The sequence below is a fragment of the Hyperolius riggenbachi genome, chromosome 8 (assembly GCF_040937935.1).
Source record: "Hyperolius riggenbachi isolate aHypRig1 chromosome 8, aHypRig1.pri, whole genome shotgun sequence".
Classification (NCBI taxonomy): Eukaryota; Metazoa; Chordata; class Amphibia; order Anura; family Hyperoliidae; genus Hyperolius; species Hyperolius riggenbachi.
This window is the reverse complement of record NC_090653.1, coordinates 72,199,262-72,221,856: the sequence shown is the minus strand read 5'-3', so window position 1 is coordinate 72,221,856 and position 22,595 is coordinate 72,199,262. Positions and strand designations below refer to the sequence as shown.

At 41.9% G+C, this 22,595-nt stretch overlaps 1 protein-coding gene across 3 annotated transcripts in view; it reads right to left on the bottom strand.

The window, feature by feature from the left end:
- LOC137528204 (cytochrome P450 2G1-like) overlaps positions 1–11,515 on the bottom strand; it is a 33,726-nt gene extending 22,211 nt beyond the window's left edge. Inside the window, exons 1-5 of one of the 3 annotated variants that reach the window (XM_068249465.1) lie at positions 11,432–11,515; positions 10,210–10,372; positions 8,471–8,623; positions 6,694–6,854; positions 1,045–1,221 (exon numbers count right to left, since the gene is read on the bottom strand). In XM_068249465.1, coding sequence (XP_068105566.1) covers positions 1,045–1,221; positions 6,694–6,854; positions 8,471–8,623; positions 10,210–10,372; positions 11,432–11,452 — 675 coding nt within the window. In that variant the 5' untranslated portion in view covers positions 11,453–11,515. Of the gene's footprint in view, positions 1–1,044; positions 1,222–6,693; positions 6,855–8,470; positions 8,662–10,209; positions 10,373–11,342; positions 11,399–11,431 lie in introns of those variants that run through there. The other 2 variants (XM_068249467.1, XM_068249468.1) reach the window with 2 other exon arrangements.
- Positions 11,516–22,595: the final 11,080 nt, after the last annotated feature.

Sequence of the window (22,595 nt, the reverse complement as noted above, 5' to 3'; positions counted from 1 at the left end):
GTATACATATTACTCAATGTGCTCAGTGCTGCCTGTGACTCATGTATAAGTCCAATATCTGTACTTATAGTCGGCTATATACGGTATGTGTCTTTGGCTAATCTGCGTGATAAAATAAGGATGATCACAATGTGAATTTTGGTGCAATGTTTGCAGTTATGGTTCTGATCATCAATTATGATTGTGTGGTTAATTTTTCATACAGTTTTCACGTAATTTCCTAAGTAAAGCAAAATTACATGAAAAAGAACCCACTAACACGTGGACATAAGTAAACACATTTTTGCACAAATGCATTGAATTCTATAAGAATGTGAAAACACATTTTTGCACATGAGAAGCACATTTTGGCACAAATGCTTTGAAGTCTAACGGCATGAGAAAACACATTTTTGCACCAATGCATTGAAGTCTATAGGAAAGAGAAAACAGCTTTTCCATTCTCTATTTTCTGATTGCCCCTCTCTGCCAATCCCTCCACTGGCTGCCAATTTCCCAAAGGATCCAATTCAAACTCCTAATTTCCTCATTAATCTTCAGATTGTGGCTCTATAGGGGGACTGCCTTTCCAGTGCCCATGCTGTGCTCTAGCAAGGCATGCATATTTTCACACCACCAATGAGCTGGTGAGTGAGCCGAATGACCCTGCTGTCACTCAAATCTCAGGCGATGTTACTGTAAATACCATTCCCTCTCCAAGTCATAGGAACTCGGAAGGAGGAGTCATTTGGGGTCCAGCAATCACCAGAACCCAGATTTACCCTTTTCGCCCTGCACAGTATAACATTACTGCTACTGCACCGAGACCACCTGCTTTACTAGTAAGTGCCCTTTCAGTGTATGAGAGTAGCTGACAAGTGGTGACTTCACCACCTTCAGCCTCCTGTGATGAAGGGGCCTTACTATCAATGCTAAAGTCATATTTAAGAGTTCTATAGTTGTAAAAGGTCAAATATTTTAGTTACATGATGCGATGATGTGTAGGCTGATTTGATTTGACAATTTGATGGATTCTATTAATAAAAACTCATATCAGACATTTACCTCTTCCATTTTGATAAGGAAAGCATCAACATAACTTCTAGGATTATTTTTGTCCAACATCTTTCTGTTTATCTCCAACTTCCTCTTCACATACTTCAGGAGCTCCTCAAGGCTGGAGATCACCTTCTGGTGTTTCCCTGGGAGGAAATACATGATCCTTGGGAACATTCCAAGCAACTGAAAGATATATTTTTTCTCTATTAATCTAAGATAATTCTGCTGCTCAAATTATCTTTGTGCAAAGTGAGTGATTATTGAAGCTTAATTCTAAGTACAGGTAGTCCCTGACATTACGAACGCTGTGGTCCGGACTCAGTGATGTCACTTCTGCGACACATGCGGCTTAAAAAGAGACCATAAAGAACCTGTGGGAGTAGCGTGGGACTCGTCATCATGGTAAGCAATGGGCACGGGAATCAGAAAGAGGTATGGGGGAGACAAGAGGGGGCACAGGGGAGACAAGTGAAGTCATGGGGAGACAAGAGGAGGCCCAAGGGGATGGAAATATTCACAAAGGGACAGGAAGAATCACATAAGGAGGCGCAGGATAGAAAGAGGCACAGGGGACAGACATGGAACAGAAGTGGACACTTAAGGCACAGAAGGATGGAAAGAGGCGAAGGAGGACATTGGTGGAACAGAGGGACACAGTGGAGGAATGGGGGCAGAGTTGGCACAGAGGGACACCATGGAGGCACGGGGGAAGAGGTGGCACAGAGGGGGACACTAAAGGCATAGTGAGATGGAAAGAGGCATGGGGGAAAGAGGGACACAATTGGGCAGTTTTATACAGACAGGGTTATTATTATTATTTATTGTATTTATAAAGCGCCAACATATTACTCAGCGCTGGACAATAAATATATACAATGATACAAGACATAACAAGGTCATACAACATACAACAAAGTTATACAAGGCAAACGGTAAAAAATACATGACCATGCAAGGGTTCAGGAATATTCGTGTTGGCATAGATTGGCAAGCAACAATCACCCTGGGAACTGACAGGATCATAACTGGCTGGTTTTTTTTTAAAGTGAACCTCCGGACTAAAAATCGACTCAGCAGCACTGAAAAGGCTTTGTGTTTCTTTAACAGTTTCAAAGCATTAGAACTTTGTTTCTCTTATACAAGCCTCATTTTTAGCTGCACAGAAAAAAACTGCCCGGGCTTTTTTCCCCTGATGCTGTGCAAAGCATTATGGGATTTCTGATATTGTTGTTCTCGTTCTGCTGTTTTGGTGCAATTTTTTATTTTTTTTATTTTGAATTTGACATTTGAAGCCTAGCGCGTGCAGCTGGGAGGGGTTATCAGGACACAGGACAGTTGGAACTGTGTCTCCTGCTCCTTGTCACCTCCTTTCAACCAAAAAGATGGCTGCTCCCATGACAAAGATGGCAGCCCCCATGAATCACAAACATTTGCCTGTTCTTTTAAAACAGGGTGGGTAAGAGATTATATTACCTATCTATTCTAATTAACATAAATAATGTAACTTGATGACAGTATGCTTGTTTAGGCTGAAGTTCCCCTTTAACAATTGAACAGATAAAAAGCCTGACAGATATCGACAGACAGATATTGACAGAAAAATTGAAGAGGTAGAAGTTAGAACTCAGGGCAAACAGGAACGATTGGATTTTAGGATACAAACAGGATTCAGAAAGGAATAGTGAAGAGGTACCAGAAAGAGGCACAAGAAAGAAGAGGGGAGCCCTCTGGCCAGAGTTTGTCCCACTGCATGCACTCTGCAGAAAGTTAGGGCCTGTGCAAGAAGAAAACCTTTAGGGAAGGAGGGACAAATGCCACCCAATGTTACCATCTGTGGTAGGGGAAGTAGCAATGGTCACTTAATGCTGCTATCTAAATTGAAGTGGGAGCAAAGGCTACTTAATACTGCTATGTGGGAGGTGACAAAGACAACCAGATGCTGCTATCTGGGGGGGGGGGGGGGGGGAGGTGAGACCTAATGCTGCTAACGGGTAATAAAGGAAAACTAAGGCCACAGTGCTGTCATTTGAGAAGGGGGGCTGGGTGGTTGGGAAGTAAAACAAAGGTTGCCAACTGCTTCTATTGGGAGGGGGAGGGAGCTAATAGCATTATATTGGAGGCTCAGGGGGTCCTCATGTTAACTTTTGACCTGGGTCCCACTTTATCCAAAACCGGCCCTGCCTGGAGTCCACAACCGACAAGACATCCATTTAAAACATTGAAAACCAAAAAATGTGACAAAAGAGACCTCAAACTGTTGAACTCCTGAAATGCTTCACAGGCAGCCATATCATGTAATAAAGGCAATAGAACATAGAAGAAGTCTGGCACTATAGTGTTTATTGTTCAAAAAATGTGACACAGGTAAATTGAAGTGCATCAGCAGGCAAATGTGCATTCATTGATACTCAGTAAAAACATACCAACAAGGTGTCTTCATTCTCAACTGGGTACAAGTGGGAGGTAGCGGTGGTGGGTGCCGCAGGGTGCACGGCCTAACGACCGTTTCGCATGGCTTGCGCCAAGCTTTGTCAAAGGTGAAATGTGCAACAGTGCTGGAAGGGCAGCGAAGCGTTTTAAAGTGCAGCTAGCGGCACTTCCGGTTCGCCGTAGTAGGCCACGCCCCCTCCGGAAATGTGAAGAGCCCGTGCCCTATAACCTATGAAGCGTTGTGGAACGCAATTGGTTACGCATGGAGAAGCCGCGTGCACGCGTCAAAAATGGCGTAAGCGCACGCAAACCCATCATGCCCAATGCCTGCACAACGCACTTAAAACGCAATATTTCCACATGATGGATCGCACACAGGCGTAAAAAATGACGCAAGTATGCGTAGTCCAAGGAATCATGCGTAAAAGTCCTGCATCGCATGGAGCTACTATACAGTGCTCAAGTCATGCGTACTAGTGGCTGTAGTGCAACCCCTGCCCATCCACGCCTGTAACGCATGCTTCCTTGATCCTTAGTGACTTTTGGTGATCTTGCTTTAAAATTCTTGTGCCCCTACCTCTGTTTATCTCTTGTTGCCCATTCATTCCCAATACGGCTATGCCTCCTGATAGTTCGATGTTTAATTGTTTTAAAAATTTAAAAATTAAAATTATATTTTTTGATAACAATAAAATTTAAATTTATACTTATATATATTTTTTAATTGAGGTGCTGCCTTGGGTCTGGATTAATGACCTCCCCTTGGGGTGCTGCCCTATTGCTCCCACTTCTACTCTCCTTAGTGTACCCACTTTGCTTTTATTCATCACTTCTTTTCTCTTTATCACCCTCACACCTATGGGTTCACTATTTCTCCGCCCACTTGCCTTTTTTCCCCCCGGTTTTGTTAATACCCCCCGTTCTCATTTGCCCTTCAACCATAAAGCTACAGCATTTAACTACTAAATAGGCTAATAAGCCAGATATGAGATAATCTTCTATATCTAAGTCCTGGTAGGCTTTTAATAGTTTATGTCTTTTTGTGGTTGTTTACCCGAGTCCGTCCTTGCCTGTTACAGGCGTGGAGGGGCTGGGGTTGCATTACAGTCACTAGTACGCATGACTTGAGCACTGTATAGTAGCTCCATGCGATGCAGGACTTTTACGCATGATTCCTTGGACTACGCGTACTTGTGTCATTTTTGACGCCTGTGTGCGATCCATCATGCGGAACTGTTGCGTTTTAAGTGCGTTGTGCAGGCATTGGGCATGATGGGTTCGCGTGCGCTTACGCCATTTTTGACGTGTGCACGCGGCTTCTCCATGCGTAACCAATTGCGTTCCACAACGCTTCATAGGTTATAGGGCACGGGCTCTTCACATTTCCGGAGGGGGCGTGGCCTACTACGGCGAACCGGAAGTGCCACTAGCTGCACTTTAAAACGCTTCGCTGCCCTTCCAGCACTGTTGCACATTTCACCTTTGACAAAGCTTGGCGCAAGCCATGCGAAATGGTCGTTAGGCCGTGCACCCTGCGGCACCCACCACCGCTACCTCCCACTTGTACCCAGTTGAGAATGAAGACACCTTGTTGGTATGTTTTTACTGAATATCAATGAATGCACATTTGCCTGCTGATGCACTTCAATTTACCTATGTGTCACATTTTTTGAACAATTAAACACTATAGTGCCAGACTTCTTCTATGTTCTATTGACTGTTGAAGAATCCTCTCCTTTGCTAGTCTTGAGCACATAGTGTACTGGGTATCAACTTTTGACTTTCGGTCATACCACCCCGAGTGCCCACCTGCTCTCCTGTATTCATGTAATAAAGGCGCCTATTAAAAAGGGTGCCCCATAGACATCAATGTAAAACTGCTTTCATTTGGCGATAACTGTATAAAAATTAAGGATTAAGGTTAGGCATCCTTCGGGGGGAGTTAAGGCTAGGTGCCATTTGGGGGGGGGGGGTCTTAGGGTTAGGCACCATCAGGGGGGTCTTAGGGTTAGGCACCATCAGGGGGGTCTTAGGGTTAGGCACCACCAAGGGGTCTTAGGGTTAGGCACCTCCAGGGGGTCTTAGAGTTAAGCAACACCAGGGGAGGGTTCTGTGTGAGAAGTAGGGAGAGGTTAGGTTATAGTAAAATATCGGTAATGATTAAAGATATTTTACTAAATGAATAAAGTAGTACAATATCGGTATATTAAACAATATTTTATCACTTTTACTGGTCCTCATTTTAGTAAACATAAAAATAGAGGTTACAATGGGTAATAGTAGAATATCAGTATTATAAACAATATTTTATGTTATATCATAGCGCCCATTTTACTAAACGATAAATGTAATATTGTTTATATCTGGCGCCCTTTTTGGCTGGGGCCCTTATTATATGCATGCTCAACAGCTGACCTCAGAAATTTACATACGCTGTAGATAAATTCATTGAAACTCATATTAATATCCTTCCACATGGGCACTTGCAATAAAGCAAATGGCTGCCCGTAATACCGATAATAGAATGTCTGTAATTTTACAGATAATCTACTATTCCCGATAATAGAACATCGGTAATCATACCAATATTCTAATAACCCTCTGAACCCTAATTCTCACACTAACCTTAAAGAGGAACTGTAACGGCAAAACGTCCCCTGGGAGGTACTCACCTCGGGTGGGGGAGGCGCTCTGATGGCTGTCGGCTCCGAAGTAGGCGGAAATACCCGATCGCCGTCGGGTCCGCTCTACTGCGCAGGCGCAAGTCTCCGGCGCATGCGCAGTAGAGCGGACCCGACGGAGATCGGGTATTTCCGTCTATTTCCGAGCCGAATGCAGCCACAGCGCCCCCGCTGGAGCCAGCAAAGGTAAATATTGAAATTACAGTCGGGCCTGTCACCGGCTGTTCAGAGGGCTGCAGCGAGACCCCCGTGGGACAGAGGACGGCGTGGGAAGCCTCATTAGGATCCGGAGGCTTCCCCCACCCGAGGTGAGTACCCCCCAGGGAATCTTTTTAAAGTTACAGAGTCTCTTTAACATATGTATGCTTAGCGCTAACTACCCCCACCCATTTCTAACAGTAACGTCCCCATCTACTCAGAACACTAACCATGCCCCTCCCCTCCCAGCTAGAATTAACACTTAACTAACACATTACTTGGCTTGGCATTACTTGCCAGTCAGGTGATTAAAAAACAAAACAGAGTTTGACTACAGTGCACTCACCTGACCACTTCCGGTGCTGAAGAGGAATAAGATTTCCTGTATACAGTGTAGCATGCTGTTGAACTCTTTGTCATCATACCCCTGGCGATTGCCAAACATAATTAAATGGATGATGTTGCCTGATACTTTGGACATGAGGTGCTGAGGATTAAAGAATGATCCTAGAGCATATATACAGAGAAAGACAGAGATACAGGTCATGTGCGTGATTGAGTGGTATAAAAACTGGTATAAAGTGGTATAAAACTCAAATTATATATGTGCTCTAAAACAATAAACACAATATAAACACTTATTGGGAAAATAAAAATGCTCTCTCACACACACGCTCTAGTGTGATAATGAAACCCACTTACAAAAAAGTGTAGGAAAAAAACATTGTTTTGTTGTCTATTCTTCCAAATCTGATTGCAATACTTTATTTATCCATCACTTTCATGCTCAACACATACCATACAATCTTGGTTGTACAGATTTATCAAATCTATGTAGTATACGTGCCAACAGATTGAAAATACCTTGAAAGATTGATTGGATAAACTCTTATACTACATGAAAGTGGTAAGATTGAACAACCAAGATTGTATGGTGTGTGTTGAGCCTATATATTCATGGCCTTCTGCTGTCATAATTTTTTTTAGGTGTTCTCTTTCCCTTCCCCTTCCCTTACACCTAAAACTTTATTTTATTAGGGGAGGTCTTGTGAGCACTATTGCAACTTGTTGTCTTACATGAATTGGCAGGCTCCTCCACATAAACTCCTCCCTACCCCTAACATTTTTGAAGCAGATATCAGTGCACCAAGTTATGATATTTATTTTATTATAATCTTTTTTTATAGTGCTGTATACTAAAGCAATGTACACTAAAGCTAGAATGGGTGATAAAGACTGAATTGAGTAAGCCCTAACTCCGCCTACAGATCTGGCGTGCTGGGAACGTAAGTGACGCCTGAGCAACCCCTGAGCCCATTGTTCTACTCACCCTGCCTGCCAGAAGCTGCTCTATCATCCCTACTCCTTCCTCCAGGCTGGCAATGGTCTGCAAAGCCTTGGACCTGAACTGCCACCTAAAGAACTAGGACTCCTGATCCCTGCATACACAGTACTGTACGTGGTATATATGAAAAGTGCCTAGAAAAAAGGGGGCTTGGATTGCTGCTTCTACTACTGCATTTTGATAGTAAAATATTGCTAATATTTACTTATTTTACTATGGCTAAACCTAACCCTACTCTCACACAGAACCCTTCCCTGGTGGTGACTAACCCTAAGCCCCATCCCCTGGTGGTGCCTGACCCTAAGACCCCCCAGGTGGTGCCTAACCCTTAGCAACCCCCCCGATGGTGCCTAAACCTAACCATTCCTGGTGGTGCCTAACCCTAAATCCTCCTCTTAAAGCTAGCCCCCCATCTTCCGCAAAGCTGCAACAATGCGGCTATGAAGGTACATTTTGCCTCTAGGCGCCAAAATTTACCTCCATAGCTGCATGTCACGGCTATTCCTAAAGCCGCGATTTGCGGCAAAGAAGGTAAAATTTATCACCTTGAAGCACACACTAGTGGCCGCCACCGTGCACCTGAATTTCCCTATCATGGCGCAAAATACGTCTTTCATTATAGGCACCTATGGCAGCACCGTTTTTTCTGTAAGGGCTTCTGCCCCCTTTTTTCCTGCTTCACTTTATGTGTGTATGAGGTTTTACACTTCCAAGCCATTTTCTAGAACAATGTGTAATAAAGTACTGTCCACTGACTTTTATAATTTGCTGCACTTACCTTTGTTTTTATTTAGTTCATCGACCAAGAACTGAGTTTCCTCTAAGACGTAGTCTTCTGTTTTCCTTTTCCCTGCACCTAAATTCCTTAATGTTGCCATGGAAAACCGACGAAGCTCCCTCCACCTCTCAACATCAGCAGTAAAGACAACTCCTAAAGTGTGAGATACACCAACAAATTTCTTGTGAGCTCTAGAAGGGAGTGATGAAGAGACACTAGGTGAAGAGGGATCAAGTAGATGAGGCAATGACTATTTTGGCATTTTCTAAATTCTGTGTGCTGTGAGTTTTCGAAGTCTATCTCACACTTCAGAGTTGTGGCCGCCTTCCTATCAGCTAATTCTCTAGCCTGTGTACCGGTCTCAGTGATGAATGAAAATGCCAATATTCTTTCTGCATTTATTTTTGCAAAAATAATTTAAATTCAATTTTTGAGTGAAAAATGCCATCGAAAATCATTTTGGAATAAGTTTGTGATTTTTTTTCATGCTGAAAATAAATGTTTTTTTTTTGTGATTTTTGGGAATCTTCGCATTGGAAAGAAAAATTTGTTTTCTTTGACCATGTTGCAAAAATACACTATTTTCACAAATATTTTCTTAAAATCAAAAAAAGCATTTTTGATGCAAAAATTACTTTAACAAGAATTTGCAAGCAACATTGGTACTAATACAGAGGTCAGAGTGTTATAACCTGCCAGTATGGCATGAGGCTAAATTACTGGTACATACCAAGGCTCACGGATGACTGATTTTATTAAACTGTGAGAAATAATCAGTACGACTGATCCTGTTCAGTCAATTTTGCAGTTGTAGCTCCATTATCAGCAGTATTTACCACTTTGGTGTGTATTCAGTAAATGCCTGTTAACGCTGCCGTGTGCAGAGAGTGCACAGCAATTTTATCGGTACTTCTGACAGTCAGAAGTCAATGAGTGTTGCACAATTAGCATGATCCGGGATACCTAGATTACCTAAATAGAGTGACATGCACTACCCTGATAACATACAAGACAGACTAATTGTGTAACATGCACTACCAAATTGTTGAAAGTACTGGTTAAATTGCTGTGCACTCTCTGCTTAATACGGTTCTACCAACATTTAGCAAATATAATCCTATGCTTCAGTGACACAAGCCAACTGATGTATGATCTCTGAGGTTTGGCTTTTCTGGGAGACTTTGAGGTTCTTGCAGGTTGTTCAGCCTTACCCATGCTATACAAGCGATGAGAGAAAATGCTGATATTCTTTTTGCTTTTATTTTCGCAAAAATGATGTAAAATTTGACTTTCAATCGAAAATCCCATCAAAAATAATTTTATAATAGGTTTGTGATTTTTCAAATTTTCATGGTAAACAAATTATTTATTTATTTATTTTTTTTGCAATTTTTCTTTTCAGAAAGCAACATTTATTTTCTTTGACCATATTGCAAAAATACAAAGTATTTTTCGTGAATAGTTTCTCAAAATTTAGAAAATGGCATTTTCAAAGCAAAAATGTTTGTCAAAAATTTGCAAGCAACACTGTGCTGTACTCATGCTAGTAATCTTTGTTCTCCAGTTTTAGTTTCCATTTCAACATGTTAAATCTCCATGTTTTAATACTTTTGTTACCTGCAGACACCACGATCATCTTATGTGAACAATTACAACAATATTGGTAAGGAAAATAGTCTCTTGTTGGTTTGCCGTCATTATGGCAAAATTTGTCATTTTCTCTTACGCCAATTACTCACCATAGTTATTGTAGAGGGTGTCAAGTAATAAAAGATCTCCTCGGGCTAAGAAGTCATCACCTCTATCCACATAGACTTCTTTGACAGCGTCATATCCAGTGACCACCACAAATGGACGAGACCCCAGATAGATGGTAAATACATCTCCATATTTCTCTTTGAGCTTAATGAAATGGAATGAATAGCTTGTCAGATCAATGGGAACAGCTAACAGAAGCTTGAAAGAAAACAAGCTGCAACCAAACTACATGTGCAAGCCCTGATTGTTTCAAGTCTTGATTACTCCAACTCACTCCTGTGTCCTGCCTGCTGTCCATCTGGCTCTGCTCTAGTCCATCATGAACTCTGCACCACAACTCGTCGCCATCAAGAGTTTGTTTTTGTTATTTTAAACATAAATGTAGTCTTATTTGGGTTTTTGGGAAAAAATTAGGGATTTTACCTGACTGCTGTGCTTATCATCTATCTCTATATTAAGTGCTTGGGCAGCACGGTGGCATAGTGGATAGCGTCTTGCAGCGCTGGGTCCCCAGTTTGAATCTTAGCCAGGGCACTATCTGCACAGAGTTTGCATGTTCTCTCTGTGTCTGGGTGGGTCTCTCCTCCCACATCCCAAAAACATACAGATAAGCTAATTGGCTTCCCCCTAAATTGGCCCTAGACTACGATACATGCACTACACGATATATACATAGACATATGACTATGATTAGCTTGTGAGCGCCTCTGAGGGACAGACAGTTAAGAGACATGACAATGTACTCTGTACAGAGCTGCAGAAGATGTTGGTGCTTTATAAATACTAAATAATAATAATCCACAAGAAAGGCTGGCACCACAAAAATAAAAATCAGCTCTTTATTAGTTTGTCATTAAAATGACATAATAAGGCTCCCTGCACACCGCAAATCCGATTTACGATTCCGATCTTCCTTGGATGCTATCAAAAGAAAAACGGAGAAAAAACGCAGCATGCAGTACCAATTAAAAATCGGAAATAGGAATCGCATGTGAAAATCGATTAAAATTTGGAATTGCTTGTTGTGTTGTGTGCAAGAGGCCTAACAGAGATATTGCAGCTACCATTTTCCCATCACACCAGGTAGCCTTTAAACTTTGGAATAAATAGTTACCGGTAGCTGCATTGCTGCTCAGATCTGCACACATCACACGTTAACACATAAGATACTCAATGTAATGAAGAGAAAAGATGCCCACTTACTTTTAGCATCCATGGCAACATGTTCCCTCCTCTTAGTTGCAGAATGTTTCCTATCAGTGGCAGTGGAGTGGGACCTGGTGGAAGCTTCCCTGGTCTCCAAAGCAGTCTGAGACCGATGAAACAGAGAATGCCAGAGATTGCTAGTTTGAGAAAAAGAATAGCATCCTCTGGGAAAAACATGTTAGAGTAAATTATAAGGCTTGTGGTCACTACACAATCCTCCGTTTCCAGAGTATATCCTTTTAAGCTCTGGGAATGACTGGTAGAGCTGTGTATTTATGCAAAACAGTATTTCAAGACTCATTGGGCGGTACAGTGCCTGCTATAAAGAGATGTCACTTACAGCTATTATTGTTAAGCTTTTGTTTTGTTTTTTCTCTTATGGGGTGTAGTGTGAAAGGGGTCCTTAGGCTGCTGTACATGCACAAACACATCTTTTTCCCTCATCAACTCTATTAAATATGCTTAATTGCTTTAGTTAAAATGCTTAAATACCTTTCGGCACTGGGCTCTAGTTTACCAGATAGGGTTGCTACATATCTTAAACTCTCAATAAAATGTTTAACATTACCCAACCCTGATCATACAATATCAGTCACAGAAAAGAATATCAAGTAAATAGCAGATTTATATACCTGGGGTACTAGTAAACTGTTTTACTACATATGGCAGGTCCTTTTAAATTTTTACGTCTGAGGAATTATCCTGCATGGCACTACTCATTTTAGGTGAGTTGTGAATATACCCATTGAGACATTGGCCAAGATGCAATTACCGTATAAGACGCTCTGGAATTTAAGACGCAACTAGGTTTAGAGGGCAAAAAAACAGGGAAAAATATATATTAAACCATATTCCAGGAGCTTATTGTAGATGTTCTCCCCCAATTGGTCCCTCCCATGTGTCCCCCATGTGTCCAATGTGTATGTCCCCTTCTCTCCCATTGTGTTCCCTTCTGTCCCCAGTATGCCCCTTTCTGTCCCCAGTGTGTCCCATTCCTTCCCCTTCTGTCCCCAGTGTGCCCCGTGTGTTTCAACAGCTCCCCGTGTGGTCCGCTCCCTTGCCCATGTGTGTCTGCTTGCCTCCGCCCCCCCACGTGTTACTAGCAGTGTAGCAGCAGTGAGTGCCTGCTTCCTCTCCACTCCCCTGTGTTTGTCCCCACCACCCCGCCCTTGTGTCTCTGCACCCCACCCCGGTGTAATTAGCAGGGTAGTGGCAGTGTCTTACCTAATCCAGCGACTCCCTCGGATCGCAGGCCTGTTTCCTCTCTCACTCTGCTCCTCTAGTGACAGCCTCTGCTGATGACATCATAAGCAGAAGCCATCACTAGGGGGAGCCACCAGAAAGGAGACAGGTCTGCGATCCTTGGGAGCTTCTGGATTAGGTAAGACACTGCCTCTAACCTGCTAATTACACTGGGGCAGGTGGGACAGAGACACAAGGGAGGGAGTGGACAGTCACAAGGAGGGAGCAGGCACTCACAGCCGCTACACTGCTAATTACACTGCGGGGGAGGGGGGGGGCACGCAGACACACTCTGGGAAGGGAGCAGACCACACGAGGAGCCAGAGGCACTCATGGGGAAGCAAAGGGCACACAAGGGACAAAGCAGGGAGTCCCTGATGTGGTGGCGGGTTGGTGGTTCATATCGATGGGTGTTCGTAAGTCGGGTATCCCCTGCATTTGCCATATAAGACACAGGGACTTTTTGTCCCCATTTCTGGGGGAGAAAAAGTGCAACTTATATGGAGGCTAAAACGATAACTTTTCATCTTCTCTTTAAAATAACTTTTCAGCCCTTTGCAACAGAAAAAGTACCAAATGGTACCTGAAAAGTAATGTTCAAATTAAGTGAGTAAGAGTATTTTTTTTATGCTTGCTAGCAGTTTCAAAGGTATTTTACTGACAAGGGGCTTCATTCACTAAAGCCTAAAGCCTGATAACCGCTATCACAGCAGTTATCACGCGACCTGGCGCGCGCTGCGCTTTGCGAGCCTAAAACATTACTCCATGTGATAAAAGATTTCTGCGCAATCACGTGTGAAATCCGCATGTGATCACGCGCAAACGTTCGTTTATCACGCAGAGTAATGTTTTCAGCGTGCGGCAGATCGCGTGATAACTGCTGTGATAGCAGTTATCATGCTTTAGTGAATCAAGCCCTAGGTGTGAAAATATCACCTAGGAGAAAACTCAGGAGAAAAAGTTAATTGCATATGGACCATAGGGTGGTTCTGATGTGCTGTTGAACTACCGTGCATTGGATTTACAAATGTTCTTATGTGACAGCTTCCTCAAGGCATTTATTTATTTGTGGGATATTCCACTTACTGCAATAGAGTTCAAAGGAGATCACATACTACATATGAGACTTTTTTGCTTTAATCATCAAGCAAAACTTTTGAGGTGTTATATTGTATATGGATCCTAGTAGTTCACATCTACAGCACAGATGCAATGTTCATGTTTACTGATTGTTATAGTCACTTGTGATGAATCTTTTTACACAATTTTTATGTTAGTTTTATATTTGTTAGTTTTATATATTTGTTTTACTACTTTATTAATTATTTATGAAAGAGAGTGCTTGCGAGGCATTGCTTTTTGGGGGTTAAATAATTTCAAATATACCTATTATTATTTAGTATTATGTAGTATTTGCATAACCTTTATGGATGAACAGCCTTCTTCTCCATATTTTTTGAGAGAATGTTTTTTATGAACACTTATAATCATATGGCATGCTGAATTGGTATACCTTTTTGATATTTTTTTGGCTGTGCATCCTTAGTCAGATTATGTTTGCTGTATTTATGTGAATTATCGTAATCAGATAAGTGTGGCTTTTTTGGGGGGTAAGGAAGAGGGGGGGGGGGGGGGTTGAGGGGGGCAGGGAGCCTACATGTGATTTTAAATACTTTTTACTATGTAATCAATAAAAATGTTGTATTTTCATTAATCAGTTAAATTTGTATTCGATCAGAACACATCCCACATTTTTTTAAATTATTTAGTATTTATACAGCGCCAACATCTTCCGCAGTGCTATACAGAGTATATAGTCTTGTCACTTAACTTTTTCTCAAAGGGGCTCACAATCTAATCCCTGGTATTGTCATCTGTATATGTTCCATATGTATCATGTAGTGTATGTATCGTAGCCTAGGGTCAATTTAGGGAGAAGCCAATTAACTTATCTGTATGTTTTTGGGATGTGGGATAATATACTTACAATAAAAGTGTATCCTAGGCTAATGTTCCACAACATCTTTAAATCTTTAGAAAAGATCAATCCTACAAAATATCTCCTAGAGTACATGTACCATGCTTTGAGAACCTAGGTCCTAGGCCTGCATAGGTCACAGATTAAGAGACACTGCCTGAGACATGTTTTGCAGCACAAAAGTTCTTCTTCCCTTTCAAAAATTCTCTAATCACACTTTCAAAACAATGAATGCATTGATATAAAGATAATCAAAAGTACAAATATATTGCAGCACATACACCAACAGCAAGCTTATATATTATATTTATGTCTTACTGTTATTTATACTTGCAACAGGAAAAAACATATAACTGGCAGTTGTTCAATGCAAAGATAAATAAATGGTATCCTGGAGGCAGAAAGAAAAACTATAATGGTAATAATACCCATCTTCTTTTGAGCATTGATGAATGTAGAAAAACACAGTTTTCAGGGAACTCCACTACCTATTACATATTTCAAAGGAAAATGAGTGCTAATGAAAAAAGCCAAATGGAACCATACCTGAAAAATAAGTAAACCAAACTAAAATGTGCACAAGGATGAGAAAAAGAGAGAACACCAAGAGCCCAATATAGTGTAGTATATACTGGTAATGTATAATTGGAAGAGTAATAATATTAATTTAATACTCACAAACCAGGGTTACCAAGTAGGCAACCACTGTCAAAGCAGGTGGGGAGATTGTCCTGACCCCACTCAGGATTAAGAAGTCGCTCTCTGTAGTAGAAGAAGGAAGGGTACAGCCCTCCACCAAGGGTGGACTTGATGTAGATAATAGGATAACAGAGGCGCCAACAGGATAAAAAACACTAAAAGAACTTAATAACCCATCTTGGTAATAGAGGAGGTAGTGGTGGGCTTACCTCCTCCAAGCAGAACATACGACTGTGGATTTTCAGTCAAAACAATTTTATTGGATACTCCAAATAAAGTGCAACACGTTTCACAGGATACAAACCCACTTCATCAGGCAATAACAGATAGGAGTAAACAAAGGTGCTCAGTGTTGATGATACTGGCAGATGCTGTTTACTCCTATCTGTTATTGCCTGATGAAGCGGGTTTGTATCCCGCGAAATGCGTTGCACTTTATTTGGAGTATCTAATAAAATTGTTTTGACTGAAAATCCACAGTCGTATGTTCTGCTTGGAGGAGGTAAGTCCACCACTACATCCTCTATTACCAAGATGGGTTTTTAATCAAGCAATAACAGATAGGAGTAAAAAGCATCTGCCAGTATCATCAACGCTGAGCGCCTCTTCTGTTGATAATACTGGCAGATGCTGTTTACTCCTATCTGTTGTTGCCTGATGAAGCGGGTTTGTATCCCGTGAAACGCGTTGCACTTTATTTGGAGTATCCAATAAAATTGTTTTGACTGAAAATCCACAGTCGTACGTTCTGCTTGGAGGAGGTAAGTCCACCACTACCTCCTCTATTACCAAGATGGGTTTTTAAGTTCTTTGAGTGTTTTTTATCCTGTTGGCACCTCTGTTATCCTATTATCTAGAATGTGCACAAGCACATTAAAAAATGAATGCATTAAAATGAAATATCCAGCCCTAATATTTGGGAAATATATGCCACAGGCACATAATGCCTGTCTTCTACTGGATGTAATATACTGGTCATTTAGGAATTCATCCATGCACAGTAGATATATATATATATATATATATATATATATATATATATATATATATATATATATATATACATATATACAGAGAGAGAGAGAGAGAGAGAGAGAGATCTATATTAGAATGCTAAATGTGTAAACAAAGTATAACTGATGTACAGATAATATAATATTGCATCACACAGCTTTTATATCCAAGTGAAGTATTATGATAAGCCATAGCATGCTGTTGTCAGTGTCCTGTATACCCAACACTATTATCAATTTAAACAACACAGTAAATATCTAAAATCACCCATGTCAAGACCTGCAAACAATTTATATGATATGAAAAGATGAAATGCAGTGAAATGGGTGGTGTTACCATTGTTAAAGAATGTAAATGTAAATAATTAGTCAACTTAGTGTAATGTGTGCAAATTGTAGTTGCACAGCTTATCCAGTTTAACTACTAGCCGACCGCATCACAATGATGGGCGTGGCCGTGGCGACAGCCCCTGGACCGCCTAATGCCAATTGGCGTAAAGTCCTGGGGCTCAGGTTTGCAGGAGACAGCGCGCAGGCTGCGCACGCATCAACTGCTTGGTGGGTGGAACGAAGCTCCGCCTTCAGTCTCCGAGCAGCGATCGCCGTCTATTTACCCGTACAGCGCTGCGATCTACAGCAGCCTGGGACACAGGAGCGATGCGCTGTGATAGGCTGAAGTCTATCACAGCCGATCGCTGTGATAGACTGGCCAGGGGAGGGAGGGACAGTAAGAAAAAAAAATACATATATTTAATAACCTATTTTGGTTCCTGGACGTAGAAACTACGTCCAGGAACCATGCGCGCTCCCGCATGCACGCGCGCTCCTGGCCCGCGGTTCGGTAGCCAGGCAATCAGTGTATCGGGCTATGGTGCCCGATCACTGATTCCTCTCCCCCGCTGAAAAAGCGACAGCTTCTCTCGGAAGCTTCGCTTTTTCTGGCTGTAACGTACACCATACGTCGCTCTAAGCGTGTGTTACACTTAGAGTGACGTCATGTAAACAAAGTCATGGCCGCCATCTTGTGGCCAAAAAGTAAAACTACAACTAAAAGTAAAAAAAATTAAATTCAAACACACATTTACATTATAAATCACATGTTTACATCCCACCCTCCCAAAACTACCCAAATAAAATGTTTAATATATATAAAAAAAAAGAGATTACAATAAAAAAAAACATGTAAATATTTACATAAGGGTCTAAACTTTTTAAATATCAATGTAAAGATGAAATACTTCTATATTTTTTTTATTTTAAACTTGTAAATAGTGATAGATGCAAAACGGAAAAAATGCACCTTTATTTCCAAATAAAATATTGTCGCCATACATTGTGATAGGGACATAATTTTAATGGTGTAATAACCGGGACATATGGGCAAATACAATACATGAGTTTTAATTATGGAGGCATGTATTATTTTAAAACTATAATGGCTGAAAACTGAGAAATAATGATTTTTTTCCTTTTTTTCTTATTCTTCCTGTTAAAATACATTTACAGTAAAGTGGCTCTTAGCAAAATGTACCATCCAAAGAAAGCCTAATTTGTGGCGGAAAAAACAAGATATAGATCAGTTCATTGTGATAAGTAGTGATAAAGTTATAGGCTAATGAATGGGAGGTGAACATTTCTCAAGTGAAAACGACAGAACGCAAATGGGTTAAAGAGGAGCTGTTAGGTATAGGGTCTCAGAGAAAAAAAAAACACATATATCAGTAGCTAAATATTGGCTGTACTTACATTACATATGCATTTCACTGTCCACGTTTGGATTTCACAGAATTTTTATATAGTATTTGCAGAGATTGATGCTCCTGACAGCTCATGGCAGGTTCCATGTTTGACTGTCTTGTATGAAGTCAATTGTGATGTAATATCCTCCCTTACCCTGCTTCCTGATTGATGATTCTTTAGCCCTCCCAAGTTCCAGCCCTCAGACACTCCCACTAGTCTCTGGTCTAACGGGGCATATTGTCTGTCACTCTGATTCGAATCGGATCATTGAAAAGATCCGGATCTTTGAACCGAATCTTTGAATCATTTGCAGCATAGTGAGAGAAGCTGCAGTTCCTGTTTCTTCCAGACATCCACTGTGAACCAAATCTCGGATGATTTGACTCACAAAAAAGATCCGGATCAAAGATCCTAATCGTTCATGATCCAGACAACACTACTGTGCAGTGAATATTAATTAGCCATGTGGCTAGGAACAATAGCGGACTCGTGCAGTATACTCTAACAGAACATGTGCACTGTGAACAGCACATTGATTTTTCAGTGCTGTGAGTTGGGCTGCAAGTTACAATCTGCTGTAACATGAGCCTGTAACTTCTCAATGTGAAAGCAGCCTTAGGGCGGGATAGGGAAATGAAGGGGTGGACCAGGGAGGGCAGTAGGGAGAAGAAGCAGCCCCAGCATGCTCTGCAGTATCTGTTATGCGGCCTGCCGGCCTCCTTAGAAGCTTGGGAATAAAGAGGATTGCTATTCAGCAAACATCAAAGTAAGAGAGATTTTTAACTTCAGTATTGCCTTTTTGGCTTCCTTCTAAACTGTTTAACACAGGAGAATAGAGGTTTAAATTAGATTTTGCAGCCTGACAGTTACTCTTTAAAAAAAACCTCAAACAAACCTGGGGGCGATCAGACCCCACCAACAGAGAGCTCAGTTGGTGGGGAGAAAAGGGGGGGGGGAATCACTTGTGTGCTGTGTTGTGCAGCCCTGCAGCTTGGCCTTAAAGTTGCAGTGGCCTATTTTACAAAAAAAGGCCTGATCTATAGGGGGGTTTAACACTGTGGTCCTCAAGGGGTTAAAGAGGACCATCATTTCATTATTGAGACAATTGGCCATATGCAATTAACATTTTTTTTCTAGGAGACAATTGCCATCTTCTCTTTAAAACAACTTTTCAGCATTTTACATTTGAAAAAATGCCCAAAAGTTCATGAAAAAGTACTCTGAAAACTATTTTGAGTATTTTCTTGCTTGCTGGTAGCTTAAAAAGGCATTTTATGAGAAGGTGTAAAAATATCACCTGAATGAAAAGTTAGGAGAAAACGTGAATTGCATCTGGGCCAATGCACGTGGCACTTTGCACGTGACTTTGCACTTTGCACGTGGCACTTTGCACTTTGCACGTGGCACTTTGCACGTGACTTTGCACTTTGCATGTGGCACTTTGCACTTTGCATGTGACTTTGCACATGGCACTTTGCACGTGGTACTTTGCACGTGACTTTGCACTTTGCACGTGGCACTTTGCACGTGACTTTGCACTTTGCACGTGGCACTTTGCACGTGACTTTGCACTTTGCATGTGGCACTTTGCACGTGACTTTGCACGTGGCACTTTGCATGTGACATGGCACTTTGTACTTGGCACGTGACTTTGCACTTGGCACGTGACTTTGCACATGGCACTTTGCACGTGACTTTGCACGTGGCACTTTGCACGTGGCACACACACAGACACATAGCAGCTGCAGTGTACTGCACAGGCATATAAATACTGCACCTGTACAGTACATGGCGGACAAAGTGAGCTTGATTGACAGAGGCGATCGCTCAGGCGCACTACAGGTGTAAGTTTGAGAACCCTACCATTAACAGTGTAGGAACGGCTGCAGTTTACATTTTCCCAGTGAAATTTGTATTTGTCTCCGCCCACTTTTTGGCTATGGGAATAAAAAGTATCCTATAGCCTATATGTTATTCCAGGTAATGTTCATTCAAATCCGTTGTTGCCATTGTTGCGTGATTGAGTAACAAACATCCAAACTTTTGTGTTTATAATTTCAGTGAGATTACTTCTAGTAAGGGTGGTAAGCGGTATTTGTCAGGATATGCACAGTGGGATGCTATACAGGACATGGAAGCAATTTTGTGTGACCTTATGGGGGAATCCATTCTGACTATGCTGTTTGTGTAAAATCCCATCTTATGTAAACGTGATCAATTGTATTTAATTTTCTCTGGAGAGTACTGGACTTTACCTCTCCAATGCTAAAGGGCATTCATCTGCAATCCCCTTGTGAAGTCTGCTTATAAGGACATTTGAACATTCTGTCTATAATTACCAAGCTATAGTTCCATAGCTTAAAAAGCATACTTCTTATTTGTATATGTTTGCACATATTTTAGATTTTACAATTTTTTGCCATAGTGCCCATAGTGGATTTTTTTAGAGTTGTCCCGAACGGTTCGGCTGAGAACATATTCGCGAGAACATCGGTGGTTCGGTTGAAACGTGAACTTTATGGTGAGTTCGACCCGCCCCTATGCTACATCATTGGACTAAACTTTGACCCTCTACATCACAGTCAGCAGACACATGACAGCCAATCAGGCTGCACTCCCTCCTGGAGCCCCCTCCCGCCCTTATATAAGGCAGCTGCGTTGGCCATTTTCTCACTCGGCATTGCTGCAGTAGTGAGAGAAGGGGAAGGAATCTGCTGCAGAGATAGGGAAAGCTTAGTTAGGCTCTTGTAGCTTGCTCCTTGCTGATATTTGTTGTTGAAAAGCACCATAAAAAGAGCTCTTTTCAGAGCTAATGTTCTTGTCAAGTTTTGTGTGTGTGTGTGTGTGTGTGTATGTGTATGTGTGTGTGTGTGTGTGTGCCACTGACACTGCATTATATAGCCCTGTGTGTCGCAGCTGGCCCTTGCTAATTGCTATACTGTGCAAGGCCCAGCACATTCAGTGCCTACCTTTTCACTGCACCTGTGAGTGACAGCTGCACATTTATAATACCAGTCCGACCGTGCATACCTGTCCATGTTCACTGCACCTGCGTCAAAACACGCAGTGTTATGTAATACCAGTCACTGCATAACTGTTCACTGCACCTGTGTGTGTGACAGCTGCACTTTTGTAATACCAGTCCGACCGTGCATAGCTGTTCCTGTTCACTGCACCTGTGTGACAGCACACAGTGTTATATAATAGCAGTCACTGCATGACTGTTCACTGTACCTGTGTGTGTGTGAAAGCTGCACATTGTATTGTGTAATACCAGTCCATGCATACCTGTAACTGCACCTGTGACTGACCGCACATTGTATTATATACCAGCAGGCACTGCATACCTTTTACTGCACCTGTGTGTGTGACAGCTGCACATTGTATTGTGTAATACTAGTCCGTGCATACCTGTAACTACACCTGTGACTGACCGCACATTGTATTATATACCAGCAGTCAGTGCATTCATTTTCACTGGACCTGTGTGTGTGACAACTGTACAGTGTATTGTGCATAACTGTAACTGCATCTGTGACCGCACATTGTATTATATACCAGAAGTCACTGCATACGTTTTACTGCACCTGTGTAACCACACATTGTTGAACCAGCAGTCACTGCAACCTGTTCACTGCACTTTTGTAACCGCACATTGTTGTACCAGCAGTCACTGCAACCTGTTCACTGCACCTGTGTAACCACACATTGTTGTACCAGCAGTCACTGCAACCTTTTCACTGCACCTGTATAACCACACATTGTTGTACCAGCAGTCACTGAAACCTGTTCACTGCACTTTTGTAACCGCACATTGTTGTACCAGCAGTCACTGCAACCTGTTCACTGCACCTGTGTAACCACACATTGTTGTACCAGCAGTCACTGCAACCTGTTCACTGCACCTGTGTAACCGCACATTGTTGTACCAGAAGTCACTGTAACTTTTTCACTGCACCTGTATAACCACACATTGTTGTACCAGCAGTCACTGAAACCTGTTCACTGCACTTTTGTAACCGCACATTGTTGTACCAGCAGTCACTGCAACCTGTTCACTGCACCTGTGTAACCACACATTGTTGTACCAGCAGTCACTGCAACCTGTTCACTGCACCTGTGTAACCGCACATTGTTGTACCAGCAGTCACTGCAACCTGTTCACTGCACCTGTATAACCACACATTGTTGTACCAGCAGTCACCTTTTCACTGCACCTGTGCAACCGCACATTGTTGTATTACCAGTCACTGCAACCAGTTCCCTGCACCTGTGTAATCGCACATTGTTGTACCAGCAGTAACTGCAACCTTTTCACTGCACCTGTATAACCACACATTGTTGTACCAGCAGTCACTGAAACCTGTTCACTGCACTTTTGTAACCGCACATTGTTGTACCAGCAGTCACTGCAACCTGTTCACTGCACCTGTGTAACCACACATTGTTGTACCAGCAGTCACTGCAACCTGTTCACTGCACCTGTGTA